Source organism: Arctopsyche grandis, chromosome 13 (genome assembly GCF_051622035.1).
Source record: "Arctopsyche grandis isolate Sample6627 chromosome 13, ASM5162203v2, whole genome shotgun sequence".
Classification (NCBI taxonomy): domain Eukaryota; kingdom Metazoa; phylum Arthropoda; class Insecta; order Trichoptera; family Hydropsychidae; genus Arctopsyche; species Arctopsyche grandis.
This window is the reverse complement of record NC_135367.1, coordinates 3765029-3785347: the sequence shown is the minus strand read 5'-3', so window position 1 is coordinate 3785347 and position 20319 is coordinate 3765029. Positions and strand designations below refer to the sequence as shown.

The following is a 20319-nucleotide window of genomic DNA, read 5'->3' as shown; positions in this document are numbered from 1 at the left end:
GCCCCATAAGGCAGAGCCCCATAAGGCAGCGCCCCATAAGGCAGAGCCCCATGAGGCAGCGCCCCATAAGGCGGCGCCCCATGAGGCTGCGCCCCATAAGACAGCGCCCCCTTCGGGGCCCCATGGGGCTGCGCACCATGAGGCTGCGCCCCCTTCGGGGCCCCATGGGGCTACGCCCCATGAGGCTGCGCCCCCTTTGGGGCCCCATGCGGCTAAGCTCCATAAGGCGGCGCCCCATAAGACTGCGCCCCCTTCGGGGCCCCATGGGGCTGCGCCCCCTTTGGGGCCCCATGGGGCTGCGCCCCATGAGGCTGCGCCCCCTTCGGGGCCCCATGTGGCTAAGCTCCATAAGGCGGCGCCCCATAAGGCGGCGCCCCATAAGGCGGCGCCCCATAAGGCGGCGCCCCATAAGGCGGTGCCCCATAAGGCGGCGCCCCATAAGGCTGCGCCCCTAAGGCTGCGCCCCATAAGACAGCGCCCCATAAGGCTGCGCCCCATAAGACTGCGCCCCATCAGGTTGCGCCCCATAAGGCTGCGGCCGATAAAGCTGCGCCCCCTTTTGAGCCCCATGGGGCTGCGCCCCATAAGGCTGCGCCCTCCGGGCCCCCTTCGGGACCCCACGGGGCTGCGCCCCTTGTGGCGCCCCTGGCGGGGCCCCATGAAGCTACTCGCCTTGCGCCCCCGCGGGGGTGAATCCATTGAAACGAAAAAAACAAATCGGCGCCCATGGATCGAAAAAAAAAAATCGAATTACGTGTTCGATGACGTCACCGATCTACGGACGACGACGACCAAGGATACATACAAAGTCTCTTTCCAAATTATAGATTAGACTAGCTGTATTACCCGGCTTCGCTCAGTGTTTATAATATAAACCGCTTAAACATGACTAAGCTAATTTAAATTTTAAAATTTTAAAAAAAAAATTTAAAAAAAAATTTAAAAAAAAATAAAAAAAAAATCAAAAAAAAAAATCAAAAAAAAAATTTTAAAAGATCAAAAAAAAAATCAAATTTTTTTTTTTGCCTTCTAGGGCTTCGCCCTCGGCACCCCCCTGAGCCTTTGCCTTCTAAGGCTTCGCCCCTCCACGCCCCATGAGCAATTGCCGTTTAGGGCTTCGCCCCCATGATCAGTTGCCTTTTAGGGCTTCGCCCCTCCGCGCCCCCATGATTCAAAGCCGTCTAGGGCTTCGCCCCCCTTAGTTAATGCCTTTTAGGGCTTCGCCCCTCCGCGCCCCCATGATTAACTGCCGTTTAGGGCTTCGCCCCCCTTAACTAATGCCTTTTGGGGCTTCGCCCCTCCGCACCCTCATGATTAAATGCCGTCTAGGGCTTCGCCCCCATGATCAGTTGCCGATAAGGGCTTCGCCCCTCCACGTCCCCATGGTTAAATGCCGTCTAGGGCTTCGCCCCCATGATCAGTTGCCTTTTAGGGCTTCGCCCCTCCACGTCCCCATGGTTAATTGCCGTCTAGGGCTTCGCCCCCATGATCAATTGCCGATAAGGGCTTCGCCCCTCCACGTCCCCATGGTTAAATGCCGTCTAGGGCTTCGCCCCCATGATCAGTTGCCTTTTAGGGCTTCGCCCCTCCGCGCCCCCATGATTAACTGCCGTTTAGGGCTTCGCCGCCCTTAACTAATGCCTTTTGGGGCTTCGCCCCTCCGCACCCTCATGATTAAATGCCGTCTAGGGCTTCGCCCCCATGATCAGTTGCCGATAAGGGCTTCGCCCCTCCACGTCCCCATGGTTAATTGCCGTCTAGGGCTTCGCCCCCATTATCAGTTGCCTTTTAGGGCTTCGCCCCTCCGCGCCCCCATTATTAAATGCCGTTTAGGGCTTCGCCCCCCTTAGTTAATGCCTTTTAGGGCTTCGCCCCTCCGCGCCCCCATTATTAAATGCCGTTTAGGGCTTCGCCCCCCATAATTAATGCCTTTTGGGGCTTCGCCCCTCCGCACCCTCATGATTAAATGCCGCCTAGGGCTTCGCCCCCCTTAGTTAATGCCTATTAGGGCTTCGCCCCTCCGCGCCCCCATGATTAAATGCCGTCAAGGGCTTCGCCCCCATGATCAGTTGCCGTTTAGGGCTTCGCCTCATAAGGCTGCGCCCCATGGGGCTTCGCCCCATGAGGCTGCGCCCCCTTCGGGGCCCCATGCGGCTAAGCTCCATAAGGCGGCGCCCCATAAGGCGGCGCCCCATAAGGCGGCGCCCCATAAGGCGGCGCCCCATAAGGCAGCGCCCCATAAGGCGGCGCCCCATATGGCGGCGCCCCATAAGGCTGCGCCCCATAAGACAGCGCCCCATAAGGCTGCGCCCCATAAGGCGGCGCCCCATAAGGCAGCGCCCCATAAGGCGGCGCCCCATGAGGCTGCGCCCCCCTGCGCCCCCTTCGGGGCCTCATGGGGCTGCGCCCCATGAGGCTGCGCCCCCTTTGGGGCCCAATGAGGCTGCACCCCCTTCGGGGCACCATGAGGCTGCGCCCCCTTCGGGGCCGCATGCGGCTAAGCTCCATAAGGCGGCGCCCCATAAGACTGCGCCCCATAAGACAGCGCCCCATAAGGCTACGCCCCATGAGGCTGCGCCCCCTGCGCCCCCTTCGGGGCCTTATGTGGCTAAGCTCCATAAGGCGGCGCCCCATAAGGCAGCGCCCCATAAGGCGGCGCCCCATAAGGCGGCGCCCCATAAGGCTGCGCCCCTAAGGCTGCTGTTCCGACCAAGTCTTCATGGTCAGCTTTCGTGGCGTTACGACCAAAGGAGCCGTTTTGGAGGGAGTTCGGCGCCGAGCGCGCGTCCCCGCCTTCTATTCGTTTTCCGCGTCGGTCGAGTGAACATCTCTGTTCGCTACCGAGTTGGTTCCCACCACCGAGTCCCGATCAGCTCAGCCTTGATCGGCAGACGATACTGGAAGTACAGCTTCAGTATACGTCCGGTGAGAAGTGAGGAATTCCTGGTCTCTCTTCGTCGAAGTCAGATCACGTAGCCACGTGGTTGAGTGAGGTTATCATAACCTCTTGAACACGTGCGCGCTAATTTCAAGTCGGACTCCCCCCCCCCCCTTTTCTTTCCACCCTGCTTGATCTCTGTATATACATATATATATAAAATACAGTCACCATACAAACAGAATTATAACCTGTTTTCATTACTATTCACTTTCCCGCCTTTGTCCCGTATCACCCTCACTTACGCACACTGTACGAGAGAGAGAGAGATATACATCGAGCCGAGCCGACAGCAGCAGAGACCAGACCGCAGACGACGACCTGTAGATCCCTTGGAGGAGACCAGTCCCGCCCACGCTTACCACGAGCTTCTAAGAAACCGACTTCCGGGGTGCTCTCGAGTTGAACATCCCTGGAGTCTGTACATTTGGTCCTTCGAAAGAGCCGGATTTCTTCCAGAGCTGGTCTGTCAACGTCGTCTAAGCCAGGTTGGTCGTAATTAGCATTTTTCTGTTGTTGCTGTGATTTTTGGTCGCCAGCGTCCATTTTGTGTTTTCCGTGTCCATTGTCCTTTGTTTACCCTTTTCACCGCGTACAAGATGGCTGATGAGCATCGGAAAACGCGTAAAGGTATTCGCTCACGCTTAACAAAAAATGCAAACAAATTGGAGGGAGATCTGAGCATTTCCATGCTCAAAATCAGACTTGAGTTAATTAAACCGTTGTTGTCCGAGTTCGAATCGGTCCAAGCTCAGCTTGACGAGCTGGACGAAGCGGAGGCTCGGGCCTCTGAGTCCGTCATCGACAAATTTGAAACGGACTATTTTATCGCCCTCGAGCGATGTATGGAGATGCTCAGAGTGCGGGAGCCGCAATTGGGCATTCCGCCGGTAGATGTCGCTGCATCCGCCATTACACCTGTGCCGCAATCACCCATACCGCAATCAAATATAGCAATCAAATTGCCCCGGTTGGAGTTGCCCACGTTTGAGGGCAACATCCAAAATTGGCCCCTTTTTTCGCAACGCTTCTTGGTCGCGATGGCCGGCGAAACATCTCAAATCGCCCGTTTCCAATACTTGTTGGCAGTCCTAAAGGGAGAACCCAATCGTGTAGTCAGTGGCTTAGAGTTAGCTGATGATTCCTTTTCCCGCGCTTGGTCCATTCTGGAGCAGCGCTACAACAATAAAAAAATTGTTGTTCAGTCCCATATTAGAGCAATATTAGACGCGGAACAAGTTGCGTCTAATAGTTACGCAAGTTTGCATCGTTGCATAGACGATGCGAACATGCATGTCCGTGCACTGGCCAACTTAGGCGTCCCGGTCGAAACGTGGGACGACATTTTGGTCATGTGCATCACGAGGAAGCTCGATCGATACACGGTTCGACAATGGGAGCTTCAAGCGCCAAAATATGAGGATTGCACTTACCACAAACTCATCGAATTTTTGACGCTCCATTGCCAGTCGATGGCAAATGCCGACTACGTCTTAAAAGGCGAGTCAAATCTTCGACCAAGAACCGCTACTGGCCAAAGGGCGGCCGCTTTACATGTGGGAGGGGAAAGCCCCTCCTGCATCCACTGCAACGGAAGTCACTCGCTGCCAGTATGCACATCTTTCCGCAGTATGAGCGGTGATGAACGTAGGGCGGCCGCTATAAAACATAGGGTATGCCTGAACTGTCTGAGACCGGGGCACATGGTTCGAGCGTGCCGAACCAAACAAAGATGCGTGCGTTGCGGTCAGGCCCACCACACGCTTTTGCATGACGCAACGGCATACCAGGCTCCACATTCAAACAAGGTCAAAACTTCCCAGAGCCCCCAGAATTCGAAGTACGTCAAACCCGTAGAACCGGCGGCGGTTTTACATTCGGTGAGACACGCGACGCCTTCACATTCCCGCACCGTTTTGTTATGTACCGTAGAAGTACAAGCACGCGGCCGTGATGGGCAGTTGCATAAAGTGCGGGCGTTACTTGATAATGGCTCCGAGGTCAACATAATGTCCGAGGACTTAAGAAGGCGACTCGCCTTGAAGTCAAAAAAGATGGACGTCAACCTGCTGGGAGTAGGTTTAAATAGGACGTCCATCTCCTATGGCGCGGTAGTGCGCATACTACCGCGTCTCCCCAACCTAAGCGCCGGCATGGACATTGATTGCGCAATCATGTCCGACATCACGCATCAACTGCCATCGCGCAATGTGTCTGAGATACGGAGCCATTTGCCGCTCCATCTTCCCCTTGCTGATCCGTCATTTGACTCTCCCGGTACGGTTGATATGGTGATGGGTAGCGACATCTATCATGCCATATTGCGCAACGGAAGGCGCACCATTTCCATTCCTTCACGCGGTGACAGACAAGGAAGCATAACCATGCTAAACACCGCGTACGGTTGGATTTTAGGTGGTTCGATTGCCGCTCCCGCATCATCGAACAATGCACGTAGTTGCAATCTCTCACTCATGCGCTCCATCAGAGCATTCTGGGAACTAGAAGAACCGAACACCTCCAAGGTAGGGTTAGATGAGGGTCATCCCGCCGAGCAGTCATTCATACATGGGACTACTCGCGATTCTTCGGGTCGGTTTATGGTCAGACTGCCATTCAAGGCAGACAGTCACTTATTAGGCGATTCACGCACTGCGGCGGAAAAAAGATTCCGTGCGCTTAAGGGCAGATTTGCTCGTAACGAACAATTTCGCAATCGTTACGAGGCATTTCTGCAGGAATTTATCGATCTGGGGCATATGTCGGAGTGCAATTCAGAATCCGTCCCAAATTTCTATCTCCCTCACCACGCCGTCTCCAAAGAAAGCAGCCTCACTACAAAGCTACGCGTAGTGTTTGACGGGTCGGCAAAGTCATCTTCGGGAACATCTCTAAATGACGTTCTCCATGTCGGTCCACGAGTTCAGGACGACATATTCGACATTTTATTACGTTTTCGGCAGCACTCAGTTGCAGTGACTGCGGACATCGAAAAGATGTACCGACAAATCAGGGTACATCCAGATGACCAACCATTTCAACGCATTATCTGGGGTTTGGGTAAAGGAGCGCGAACGTATCAGCTAAACACTGTGACGTACGGCACTGCCTGTGCTTCATTCTTGGCAACCCGTTGTTTGAGGGCCTTAGCCGATGAACATAGGGCGGAATTTCCCGAAGCTTCCACAGTGTTAAGCAGAGACTTTTACGTCGATGACTTGCTCTCGGGTGCCAGTAGCGTCCAGGAACTCACAAAACTGGCCGAGCAAATTAACTATATTCTGGCTCGGGCTGGTCTCCCTCTTCGAAAATGGGCTTCCAACACCACTGAACCCATCTCCATAATACCCGCTTCCGATCAGGGCACCGATCACTGCCATGTGATCAGCAAGGACGAGACATCCACTCTCGGATTGAACTGGCACACCAAATGTGACACGTTCGCTTTCCCCATCAATCTGAATACAAATGCGCAATTCACGAAACGGAATATACTAGCCCAAATAGCGCGGTTGTTTGACCCACTGGGCTTATTGGGCCCTACCATCGTTCTTGCAAAACAGTTAATGCAAGAACTATTCCGCGGGGGCCTCAATTGGGACGAGGCTATTCCCGAGAGATTAGCGTCCCAATGGGAGATTTTTATATCACAATTGCCCAAATTGAGGGACATAATGATTCCCAGACATGTTTTATTACCTAACCCGGTGAGCATTACGCTACTCGGGTTTTGCGATGCATCGCAAAAGGCATACGGCGCATGCATTTATGCGCTGTCCACCGACCGATTGGGACATCGCGTCTGTAGATTGTTTTGCGCAAAATCTCGAGTCGCCCCCTTAAAGACTTTGACTATTCCCAGATTGGAACTGTGCGGCGCCCATTTACTTCACACATTGGTAGAGCGAGTTAGAGTCGCAATCGCCGTTCCGATTGACGAGGTGATTTTATGGACTGATTCTACCATCGTGTTAGCTTGGCTCAAGGGTGAATCTTCACGTTGGACGACCTTTGTGTCCCATAGGGTAGCCAAAATCCAGTCAATGAGTGGAAAGCATTCCTGGAACCATATAAGTTCCCAGGACAATCCCGCTGATTCTTTGTCTCGAGGATTCATGCCCTCTGAATTACAAACCATGTCATTGTGGTGGAATGGACCCAAATGGATCCTCCAGGACAGGAACACATGGCCAAAGAGCCAGGTTCCCATTGAAGAGCCTCAAATAGAGGCTAAAGGGACGCGTGTAGCCCTAGTCGCTAGTACTAGTGACTGGGAGTTATTATCCCGATACTCTTCGTGGCACACGTTGACCAGAATTACTGCCTATTGCCTACGATTTATCGCGGCGTTGAGAAGAAGGGGGTCCATTAGTGGTCCACTATCGCGTACCGAACTAATCGCCGCGGAAACTAAAATCATCAAGCACGTTCAGTCGCGATTTTACAAAAGGGAAATTGCCCTACTCGAATCAGCGTTGCCAATTCCTAACAATCGCCTGAAGGCCTTAAGACCTTTTTTGGATCCAGAAGGTGCCCTACGGGTGGGAGGGCGATTGAGCCACACTCATTGGCAGTTTGAGCGCAAGCACCCTCTGATTGTTCCAGCTAAAGCCCATATTACGGAGTTGCTAGTTAGAGCCGCTCATGAACAATTACTCCATGCAGGCACACAATTGGTGTCCGCCCACCTTCGAGAAAGGTATTGGCTAATCGGGGGGAGAAACACCGTTAGTCGCGAAATTCGAAGGTGCGTACGGTGCTCCCGGGTCATACCGAGACTTCAACAACCCATAATGGGAGATTTGCCAGCATTACGCACTGCCCCGGCACGTCCGTTCCTTAATTGTGGCGTAGATTACGCCGGCCCGATCCTCATCAAGGAGAAAGCGTCCCGAAATCGGTCTTTCCTGAAAGCCTACATCTGCATATTCGTTTGCCTTGCTACCAAGGCTGTTCATTTAGAGGTAGTGCAGAGTTTAACGTCCAGGGCATTTATCGACGCACTGAAGAGATTCATATCTCGGAGGGGGCTCGTGGCTGAGATCTGGTCCGATAACGCCACTAACTTTATAGGAACCGATAGAATGCTCACTAAACTGCTAGCATCAACCGCTCATAAGCAATCGCTACATTCATTTTGTTCTGAAAAGGGAATGAACTGGCGCTTCATTCCACCACGGGCTCCGCACTTTGGTGGGCTGTGGGAGGCCGCCGTAAAGTCAATGAAGCGCCACTTAAAACGCGTCATGGGTAGTACAACCGTAACGTACGAGTCTTTGAATACTCTAATAACACAAATAGAAGCCGTATTGAACTCGCGACCTTTGACCCCGTTGTCATCTGACCCTTCCGACCTAATTCCCCTCACTCCTGGTCATTTCCTAGTTGGTGGGCCACTGATTGCGCTACCTCAGGAAGATCTGGTCGATCAACCCTTAGCGAGGGTATCAACTTACAAGCACCTGCAGCAGATGTTGCAGCATTTCTGGAAGAGATGGGCCCGAGAGTACGTCACGCTACTGCAGCAGCGCCACAAGAGTGGCTCCAGGGAGTCACCCAACTTGCAGCCGGGGGATATGGTGATAGTCGCCGAAGAAAACGCACCTCCCTTGGAATGGCCCATGGGACGGATCCTAGCCGTTCATCCTGGCCACGACGGAGTGGTGCGAGTCATCACCATTCGCACAGTAAAGGGAGTTATCAAAAGAGCAGCTCGGCGAGTTGCTCGACTGCCTGTTGAGCAACATTCGGTTAATTTGTGCAACGGAGTGGCGAGCGTTCATAACGTCCCACATTAAAGTTGGCGCGTTATTTGTATCTGTGTTGTGGATTCAGTTTATGTGTTTTAACTTAAGTTTTTGAGTTGCTTTTCTTTTATGCTTCTCTTGTTGGTTTGATTGGTGCTTTGTAATGGAGCTATCAGGATAGATTGGGACATATAACGGTTGAACAATATTGTTACCTAGCATTGGTGTTGGTTATTTGTTGGTGTTTTGGTTGTTTGTTTGTCTATTTTTTGTTTGTTTCTTGCCGGCTTAGTCAGCTGCTTATGTAGGATGGGAAACTGACGGTGGACTAATGTTATTTTGTTTGCTGACTGGGTTATTTTGTTGTGTTGTTTTTTATTTTGTTGTTATTTTTTTGCTTATTTGCTTGGTTTTTGTGTATTTCATTAGTCGCTTGTGCACCATTAATTCTTGTTTGTTTTGGAATTCGATCCTCTGACTTCCAACGGGGGGAGTATGTTCCGACCAAGTCTTCATGGTCAGCTTTCGTGGCGTTACGACCAAAGGAGCCGTTTTGGAGGGAGTTCGGCGCCGAGCGCGCGTCCCCGCCTTCTATTCGTTTTCCGCGTCGGTCGAGTGAACATCTCTGTTCGCTACCGAGTTGGTTCCCACCACCGAGTCCCGATCAGCTCAGCCTTGATCGGCAGACGATACTGGAAGTACAGCTTCAGTATACGTCCGGTGAGAAGTGAGGAATTCCTGGTCTCTCTTCGTCGAAGTCAGATCACGTAGCCACGTGGTTGAGTGAGGTTACCATAACCTCTTGAACACGTGCGCGCTAATTTCAAGTCGGACTCCCCCCCCCCCCTTTTCTGTCCCCCCTGCTTGATCTCTGTATATACATATATATATAAAATACAGTCACCATACAAACAGAATTATAACCTGTTTTCATTACTATTCACTTTCCCGCCTTTGTCCCGTATCACCCTCACTTACGCACACTGTACGAGAGAGAGAGAGATATACATCGAGCCAAGCCGACAGCAGCAGAGACCAGACCGCAGACGACGACCTGTAGATCCCTTGGAGGAGACCAGTCCCGCCCACGCTTACCACGAGCTTCTAAGAAACCGACTTCCGGGGTGCTCTCGAGTTGAACATCCCTGGAGTCTGTACAGCTGCGCCCCATGAGGCTGCGCCCCCTTGCGCCCCCTTCGGGGCCCCATGTGGCTAAGCTCCATAAGGCGGCGCCCCATAAGGCGGCGCCCCATAAGGCGGCGCCCCATAAGGCTGCGCCCCTAAGGCTGCGCCCCATAAGACAGCGCCCCATAAGGCTGCGCCCCATAAGGTTGCGCCCCATAAGGCTGCGGCCGATAAGGCTGTGCCCCATAAAGCTGCGCCCCCTTTTGAGCCCCATGGGGCTGCGCCCCATGAGGCTGCGCCCTCCGGGCCCCCTTCGGGGCCCCACGGGGCTGCGCCCCTTGTGGCGCCCCTGGCGGGGCCCCATGAAGCTACTTGCGCCCCCGCGGGGGTGAATCCATTGAATCGAAAAAAACAAATCGGCGCCCATGGATCGAAAAAAAAAAAAAACGAATCACGTGTTCGATGACGTCACCGATCTACGGACGACGACGACGACGACCAAGGATACATACAAAGTCTCTTTCCAAATTATAGATTAGAAAAAGATTATTTATTCATATTTTCATCCCATTAAAAAATGGTACGACCAAAATCAACAATTTGGAATCACTTTAAAAGAATCCGAAACAAGTAAGAAGTTTGCAGCTGTATGTAGATATATTGTGAAACGAAATATAACTTTCCAAATGCTACAAAAATGACAAATCATATATCTGCGTGAGCTTTATATCAAGAAAATAAAGAAAAAAAATCAAGTAGTTGAGACATCACTTTTAACAAATGCTCTATCAAGTTGAGGACATTCAGAATCAGTAATATTGTCAAAATATGATTATATTCGTAAATGCACAGTAGTTGCAATGCATGAAGATCTAAAGTAGTGGGCTGATCTGTTGTAACTACATCTACATAAGTCAATAATATCGGTATCCATTAAAGCAATATATGCATCAAACTGTTATCTATTGAAGTATAAATAAATAAAATGTTCTATGTTAAAGAGGATTTTGTATTGTATGAAGAAATTTTGAATAAATGTTATATTTGACATCCAAATAATTTTATAAAAACTCTTATGCTTAAATTAATGTGGCCTTATGTGTTGTATTATTTTGGTCAATCATAATTAAAAAAAATACAGTTTTATGAAAAAAATATTCAATTTTCCTAAAGCTCCCGGTTTTTTCACTGGTTTTTTTCCGTTCGTTTTAAATTCCCACTTTTGCCCATCTCTAGCCTTAGCCGTATTGAGATATAGCTGTAAAATGGGTCTACGTGACGAGCCAGAATGTTAAATTACAGAAAACACAAATATCGGAAGGCAAAGATCGAAAATCGAAAGATCTTAAGTCGAAAGATCAAAAAAAAGGGTGCATGGTAAACGGTACATACTCACTTAATTTGCGCGAGCGGGATACAAGAGGAACAGGCTTTTCCTCCCGTATTCTGCGCGCGCACATTAATACGGGAGGAAAAGCCTAAATATAAAAGAAATATTTAAATAGCTAAATTTAGCTCCCCCCAAAAAAAAGTTGAAATTTCCTACTCTGGCCAATACTACATTGCGATCGCGCACACGACAAACGTTGCCACGAAAATCGCGGATATTGTATATCTGGCACTCGAACTCTTGTTAGTATGATATTTCGATGGATGGAATTTTCGGGTGCCAGATATTCCGTGATCGGGGTTTTAGTGAAGTGTGCGGAATAATCACCGAACCATGACGACTAGAGGTAGGATAGTCCCAGTGCTATCCATTGTTCGGCAAACCTTTAACAATGCATTTACAACCATTGAACAATACACGGCCCCCTCAGGCTCCGGTGACTAATGACGACTTGTGCTAGTCCTTTTCAGCTATAGCTGTCAAATGGGTGTTCTTTAGACCAATCTCACTAGAGGATGAATTGTGACGAACGTCAATTCCCAATGCAGTGCAGACTCTGCTTGTCTTCTGGTCCAGCCGAGGCTTTCGTCTCCATCCATGGAAATCCTCAGCCACATTTGGCCGAAAGCATTTCGTCCTGCCGTCAGCTGCAGGTCGTTTACCCTCACATTTACCTCGTGAATCTGATCAATATGTTAAAGATAAAGCCAAACAAATGTATGTTAACGATCTCGTCAATTTCACAATAAACGGAATCCATAATATTAGAATAGCAAATCAAACTAGCAATTCGAAAAGAATCCAAATTGAATATATGTATGTATGTATGTACATAATTTTTTTAAATAAAATAAAATCGATTAATTCTTGAAATTTATTAAACTTGATTAAAGAAAAAACGGCACCACTTTTTAATTCCGTGCAGTTTCTATAGAATGCGTTTAATAAACAGCTGGTTTACAAGTAGGTATAATAAGTCTAACTATCAATTACACAATCTCGAGATTTAAATATTCACGCAAGATCGCTTAGCACTCTTGTTTTTTTCCCGATTACGTTTACATACTGAAGTCAAATAAATATTTAAAGCAGTTTGCAATGGAATAATTTACTGTAGATATTCCGTTGTGGATTTTATATTTAATGTGTTTCTAGAAAAGTTTTAATTGTGGCTTCAGTCCTTATTTTAACCAGGATTTTTCGGTTTATTTGAACAGTTAGGTTAAATTACCCGGTTTGGAATTTGAAAAAAATTCTCACCTTAACCTATTGCCATCTGAATTAATTTTAATATAAACCTTTCGTATTTGCAGGTCAAGAAAGACGAAAAATTGCCAGATCCGATATGTCGTCCTTGTAACGACAAACTGGAATCGCTTAATAGTTTTCGAAAAATTTGTCTTCGAAATGATGAAATTTCGAAACTGAAGCTAAACAAGCGTCTAAATATCAAGCCAGAATAAGTTCTATTGGAAGATTTAATATGGGAAAATGAGTATGATGTTAATTCGCCACCAAACGTTAACAACACCCGTGTCAATGATCAGATGAAGGAAAATTTATATAGATGTGATATTTGTTCAGAATCGTGTACTCACAAATCACAACTGACAATGATTTTGAAAAGAAAATTATCGACATGTTTCGTTTACAGTTGTTATAAATTTAATAGTGGAAATATGGGTTTTTAAGAACATTATAGTTAATTAGAAGAACATTTATATATCAGATAAATATAATATACATCATACATGAATCTTTTAATTTTAAAATATAGTTGTAAGATGTACCACGAAGATTATCTTTAATATTTAACCGATTTTATCATTAAGCTTATGTAATATTCTGCGACCAGCTTCTTCATAATGTCTTTGTCAATGGAAATACATATGTTAAAATTAATTGATTTTTTTTTCACTTTTTAATAACTTTCCTTTCAGAACGTTGAATGTGATGAATAGTTTTAAATGATTTTCTTTCTTAATTTGTCTCCTTTATTCACACGTTTGTGTATCAGATTTCAGAGCTAGTAATTATGAAAACTTAATCGATTTAATTAGTAATTTCAACATAAAACAAAAAAAAATACAAGGAAATGCCATTCAATGATTTGTTCAAAAGTTAAACACTTTCCATTAAATTGACTTCCTTTTACAGAGTATTTGTGAGAGGGATGATTTTCATACAATATTATGTTTTACAACAAAAACAGAGTTCTGAAATATCTATATCTATAGCCAGCAGTATGGTTCGCTGTTTGCGTTTATTTTTTAGCACCGAGATGTTACCGGGTTCGATCCCGTTCTAATTTCAATACTGTTGGATATTTGTGACTGCAAGTCGATCGTTTCCTATCCGAGTTTACCAATCTGATTTAATTGTTAAAACGGTTCCTCCAGCAAAAACCACCCTACCCGCTATGTCACAAATATCTAAATTTGATTTACAATATGGAAAAATTTATGTACAAGTCTAAATCCATAGCATATAGACTTATTTATATGTATGGAGGATGAACGAATGAGACGACTGGCATGTTAATGCACGTGTTTATTATATGACAGCTGAAGACAGAGTGAGTAGCGGCTCTCCGAACCCAGCCGGGTTGGTCCCCACTCGCAGGAAGGCAACCAAACTCGACCATGTCGTTTAAGCGAGCCGCCACATATGGATTTATTCATTAACCCATTTAAACCCAAACGGTCGGTTATGAACTTACACGATATATGCCAAAGCGGTCGTTCACGGCATTTTACATTTTTGCGTCTTAAAATAAAGGGATCACTCAGACCGGTCGTAAAACCTTTCGTTACGCTTGGTTGGATGTTGGTGATGAATTTTAAGAAAGTCACACGAAAATAAATCAGTTCCTTTTAGGAGTTTTGAGGGAACAACATCGAACGCTTTTCGAGTTGCAGATATGTCGAAGAGAAAACATACGTAAGTTTTTATTTTTACATATTTTTTATTTATCTTTATGTTTCTAATAAAGTAGGACTTATTGTATAATATGAATAAGAGAAATCGCGTTTACATATCTCATATTCCGGGAAAAAAAATCAAAGTCGACGGAGTCGTATATGACCCTTTGGGATAATGACACATATTTTTTTCCAGAGAATGCAATTTTACTACTGCAAAGATACTAGAAGAAATTGATGATTGAGATCCCTTTTAAGAAATAATAACAAGATTTTTTTTCGCTCGTAAGCAGAGAAATTATAATATTTCTCTAGTTGTAAATGCGTATCGTCGTAATTCAAAACATCAACGATGATCTAATTTCAGCTCAATCTCGCTCTTTAGCTTAATTTTGATATTTAATTTAGTTTTTATTTAGATATTTTGTACGCTACTGGTTTTAAAAGTTGGCCTGTGGGCCGTTCGTTGGCTTGGTGCGTACGCACCAGGACGCGCACGTCACTCGCTATGTGCTCAGCAGTTTAACTCGACTTTCAAATTCGCTTCGCTTATGTTTTATTGTGTAAATCTTCAATTGCAATAACGAAATTGTTTTTTTGTTTGTTTTACTGCATTATTTCAATAAAGAAATGAAAAAGCTATTAGCTTGTGTTTTTATTTTATTTCTTTTCTATACAAATATTACAATATAAAGTATCAAGTATATATTACAATTATCAAGTATATATTATAAAGTATCGAGTATATACATATCTATACTTGATACTTGATATTTTATTATTAAATAATTAAATAATTATTTACTGAACAAAAATGAATACATTACTGATCGTTTATTATATTCTACTGATCATTTAGAATAAATTACTGATCAAGTTTATAATTAATTACAGAAAAAATTTTCATTTTTTACAGGGTAAACGACTACTAGTCATGCATATTTCCATAAGTAATACGAGAATTGTTACTCATATGCAGTATATGCGTTTCCGTATATGCAGTATATGCTAGTCATATGTGAACCAGTCACAGGACAACCGGTCGCTCTAGATCGGTCACACTTAAACTGGTCACACCCTAAAATCGGTCACGAGAAAACTGGTTAACCGATTTTAGGGTGTGACCAGTTTTAGTGTGACGGGTGATCACGTGTGACCGATCTAGAGCGACCGGTTGTCCTGTGACTGGTTCACATTTGACTAGTAATCACCGAACCGTTTTACAGACCACTTTTGGAATTATAAAACAACCAAATAATTTGTTGCCTAAAATTTCTCTGGTATAACTAGTGCCAAATTTAGACCAAAAAAATAGCGAGGCGAAGTCGAGTCGTCTGGTCGCTGTCACGATGGAGACGATGACGAGGAGTGCAGAGACAATGGAGTGCAGGCTTTGTCTTGGACCAGCTCCGGCCGAGTCTTCCGTCTCCATATTCCAGAGACCAGATCCTCATCCAGAGCGTCTGGAGCAACGCATTCGGACCTGCTGTCAAATTCAGGTCGGTGCTGGTTACAGGTTACAGGTTACAACTATTGTGGACCAAACTCTTCTCACCGCTCAATCCTACTTATTTTTTTTCATTTCATCTGCAGGTTAAAAGAGGCGATGGGTTGCCAGACGCGGTGTGTCTTTCGTGTAAAACCAATCTGGAATTGTTGATCGCCTTTCGAAACGCTTGTTTTCGAAGCTACGAAACGTCTCAACTGAGGCTAGACGATTGCTTGAAGATCAAGACTGAAGAAGTTTTATTGGAAGATGTAATATGGGACGATGAGCCTTCACTACCAACAATCCACCGAAAGAATAGTGAAATTTGTTTAAAGCCATTTCCCAATAAATCCGAACTCGTGTTACAAAAAAGATCACACACTGGAGAGAAGCTGTTCAAATGTAATATTTGTTTAAAATCATTTATTCATAAATATACACTTGTCAGACATTTGAGATCTCACACGGGGGAAAAGCCTTACCAGTGTGAAATTTGTTTAAAATCATTTTCTAAAAAATGTCACCTCGAGGAACATAAAAAAATGCATTCTGGGATTAAACCACACAAATGTGACATTTGCTTAAAATCATTTATTCGAAAAACTGTACTTGTGTCACATTTGAGATCTCACACGGGGGAAAAGCCTTACCAGTGTGAAATTTGTTTAAAATCATTTTCTAAAAAATGTCACCTCGAGGAACATAAAAAAATGCATTCTGGGATTAAACCACACAAATGTGACATTTGTTTAAAATCATTTATTCGAAAAACTGTACTTGTGTCACATTTGAGATCTCACACGGGGGAAAAGCCATACAAGTGTGAAATTTGTCTAAAATCATTTACTCAAAAATCTATCCTCGAGACACATAAAAAATTGCATGCTGTGGTAAAACCACACAAATGTGACATTTGTTTAAAATCATATGTTTATAAAAATAAACTTGTGTCACATTTGAGATCTCACACGGGGGAAAAGCCTTACCAGTGCGAAATTTGTTTAAAATCATTTTCTGAAAAATCTCACCTCGAGGAACATAAAAAAATGCATTCTGGGATTAAACCACACAAATGTGACATTTGTTTAAAATCATTTATTCGAAAAACTGTACTTGTGTCACATTTGAGATCTCACACGGGAGAAAAGCCATACAAGTGTGAAATTTGTCTAAAATCATTTACTCAAAAATCTATCCTAGAGACACATAAAAAATTGCATGCTGTGGTAAAACCACACAAATGTGACATTTGTTTAAAATCATATGTTTATATAAATGAACTTGTGTCACATTTGAGATCTCACACGGGGGAAAAGCCTTACCAGTGTGAAATTTGTTTAAAATCATTTTCTAAAAAATCTCACCTCGAGGAACATAAAAAAATGCATTCTGGGATTAAACCACACAAATGTAACATTTGTTTAAAATCATTTATTCGAAAAACTGTACTTGTATCACATTTGAGATCTCACACGGGAGAAAAGCCATACAAGTGTGAAGTTTGTCTAAAATCATTTACTCAAAAATCTATCCTCGAGACACATAAAAAATTGCATGCTGTGGAAAAACCACACAAATGTGACATTTGTTTAAAATCATATGTTTATAAAAATAAACTTGTGTCACATTTGAGATCTCACACGGGGGAAAAGCCTTACCAGTGTGAAATTTGTTTAAAATCATTTTCTGAAAAATCTCACCTCGAGGAACATAAAAAAATGCATTCTGGGATTAAACCACACAAATGTGACATTTGTTTAAAATCATTTATTCGAAAAACTGTACTTGTATCACATTTGAGATCTCACACGGGAGAAAAGCCATACAAGTGTGAAGTTTGTCTAAAATCATTTACTCAAAAATCTATCCTCGAGACACATAAAAAATTGCATGCTGTGGAAAAACCACACAAATGTGACATTTGTTTAAAATCATTTATTCGAAAAACTGTACTTGTATCACATTTGAGATCTCACACGGGAGAAAAGCCATACAAGTGTGAAGTTTGTCTAAAATCATTTACTCAAAAATCTATCCTCGAGACACATAAAAAATTGCATGCTGTGGAAAAACCACACAAATGTGACATTTGTTTAAAATCATATGTTTATAAAAATAAACTTGTGTCACATTTGAGATCTCACACGGGGGAAAAGCCTTACCAGTGTGAAATTTGTTTAAAATCATTTTCTGAAAAATCTCACCTCGAGGAACATAAAAAAATGCATTCTGGGATTAAACCACACAAATGTGACATTTGTTTAAAATCATTTATTCGAAAAACTGTACTTGTATCACATTTGAGATCTCACACGGGAGAAAAGCCATACAAGTGTGAAGTTTGTCTAAAATCATTTACTCAAAAATCTATCCTCGAGACACATAAAAAATTGCATGCTGTGGAAAAACCACACAAATGTGACATTTGTTTAAAATCATTTATTCGAAAAACTGTACTTGTATCACATTTGAGATCTCACACGGGAGAAAAGCCATACAAGTGTGAAGTTTGTCTAAAATCATTTACTCAAAAATCTATCCTCGAGACACATAAAAAATTGCATGCTGTGGAAAAACCACACAAATGTGACATTTGTTTAAAATCATATGTTTATAAAAATAAACTTGTGTCACATTTGAGATCTCACACGGGGGAAAAGCCTTACCAGTGTGAAATTTGTTTAAAATCATTTTCTGAAAAATCTCACCTCGAGGAACATAAAAAAATGCATTCTGGGATTAAACCACACAAATGTGACATTTGTTTAAAATCATTTATTCGAAAAACTGTACTTGTATCACATTTGAGATCTCACACGGGAGAAAAGCCATACAAGTGTGAAGTTTGTCTAAAATCATTTACTCAAAAATCTATCCTCGAGACACATAAAAAATTGCATGCTGTGGAAAAACCACACAAATGTGACATTTGTTTAAAATCATTTATTCGAAAAACTGTACTTGTATCACATTTGAGATCTCACACGGGAGAAAAGCCATACAAGTGTGAAGTTTGTCTAAAATCATTTACTCAAAAATCTATCCTCGAGACACATAAAAAATTGCATGCTGTGGAAAAACCACACAAATGTGACATTTGTTTAAAATCATATGTTTATAAAAATAAACTTGTGTCACATTTGAGATCTCACACGGGGGAAAAGCCTTACCAGTGTGAAATTTGTTTAAAATCATTTTCTGAAAAATCTCACCTCGAGGAACATAAAAAAATGCATTCTGGGATTAAACCACACAAATGTAACATTTGTTTAAAATCATTTATTCGAAAAACTGTACTTGTATCACATTTGAGATCTCACACGGGAGAAAAGCCATACAAGTGTGAAGTTTGTCTAAAATCATTTACTCAAAAATCTATCCTCGAGACACATAAAAAATTGCATGCTGTGGAAAAACCACACAAATGTGACATTTGTTTAAAATCATTTATTCGAAAAACTGTACTTGTATCACATTTGAGATCTCACATGGGAGAAAAGCCATACAAGTGTGAAGTTTGTCTAAAATCATTTACTCAAAAATCTATCCTCGAGACACATAAAAAAATGCATTCTGGGATTAAACCACACAAATGTGACATTTGTTTAAAATCATTTATTCACAGAAGTACACTTGTGTCACATTTGAGATCTCACACGGGGGAAAAGCCTTACCAGTGTGAAATTTGTTTAAAATCATTTTCTGAAAAATCTCACCTCGAGGAACATAAAAAAATGCATTCTGGGATTAAACCACACAAATGTGACATTTGTTTAAAATCATTTATTCACAGAAGTACACTTGTGTCACATTTGAGATGTCACACGGGGGAAAAGCCATACAAGTGTCAAATTTGTCTAAAATCATTTTCTCAAAAATCTAACCTCGATAAACATAAAAAATTGCATACTGGAATAAATATAAAAAAAATTGTTATTATATAAATACTGCTAAAATTTTTACATTGTGGCTGCATGCGTGCCATGGTGTTTCTGGTGCCCCCCCCCCCCCTCACGACATTTTTCTCATTGCAGTTTATTTAAATAATTTTAAGAGAAAAGGTAATTGAAAATTAAATACACAAATCTATTGTTTGGCTTGCGTTTTATTTATTGGATGAAATTAAGATAATTTTGCTAAACATACTTCATTATCATCCTAAGCCATTCGCCATCCACTGCTGGACGAAGGCCTCTCCTACATACTCCCACTTGTCTCTATTTTGCACAGCTCTCATCCATCTCACCCCACACATCTTCCTAATTTCGTCCACCCATCTTCCATGTGGTCTTCCTTTTACCATTCTAGTACTTTTGTCCACCTTTCGTCCATTCTTCTAGCCACATGCCCCGCCCATTGCTATTTCAATCTCTTCAATTGGTCAAAAATTCGACCAATTTTTAATTTTTGGGTGTGACCAGTTTTAGTCTGATGGGTGATCACGTGTGACCGATCTAGAGCGTCCGGTTGTCCTGTGACCGGTTCACATTTGACTAGTAATCACCGAACCATTTATTCATTATTTACGTAAAAAAAAATTGTTGCAGGTGATCTTCGGAAAATTTTTTGTTCGTATTTTTTTTTTTATTTTTTTTTATTTTACATATATACCAGGAAGGCCTTACAGGTAAATCCCAATGCGCCTTCCTGGCCAATTACAAATACAAATGCAGCATTTTTTTTTTATTATAAGTCGTTGAATTGCGAGA

General features: G+C 43.7%; 3 protein-coding genes and 1 long non-coding RNA gene across 4 annotated transcripts in view; all 4 read left to right on the top strand.

The window, feature by feature from the left end:
- Positions 1–20319, top strand: part of LOC143921528 (uncharacterized) — a 65852-nt gene that overhangs the window by 26776 nt on the left and 18757 nt on the right. The gene's annotated exons all lie outside the window — the stretch shown is intronic.
- On the top strand, positions 3538–8736 carry LOC143921565 (uncharacterized). The gene has a single exon (XM_077444916.1). It carries the CDS (start codon positions 3538–3540, stop codon positions 8734–8736), a length of 5199 nt encoding a protein of 1732 aa, XP_077301042.1.
- On the top strand, positions 11659–14762 carry LOC143921529 (uncharacterized). Its single transcript, XR_013261443.1, has 2 exons — positions 11659–11853; positions 12514–14762. It is a non-coding gene; the product is annotated as an uncharacterized LOC143921529 (long non-coding RNA).
- LOC143921516 (uncharacterized) lies at positions 15428–19704 on the top strand. The gene is made up of 4 exons (XM_077444843.1): positions 15428–15620; positions 15715–17944; positions 18616–19071; positions 19236–19704. Exons 1-3 carry the CDS (start codon positions 15471–15473, stop codon positions 18618–18620), a joined length of 2385 nt encoding a protein of 794 aa, XP_077300969.1. The 5' UTR covers positions 15428–15470; the 3' UTR covers positions 18621–19071; positions 19236–19704.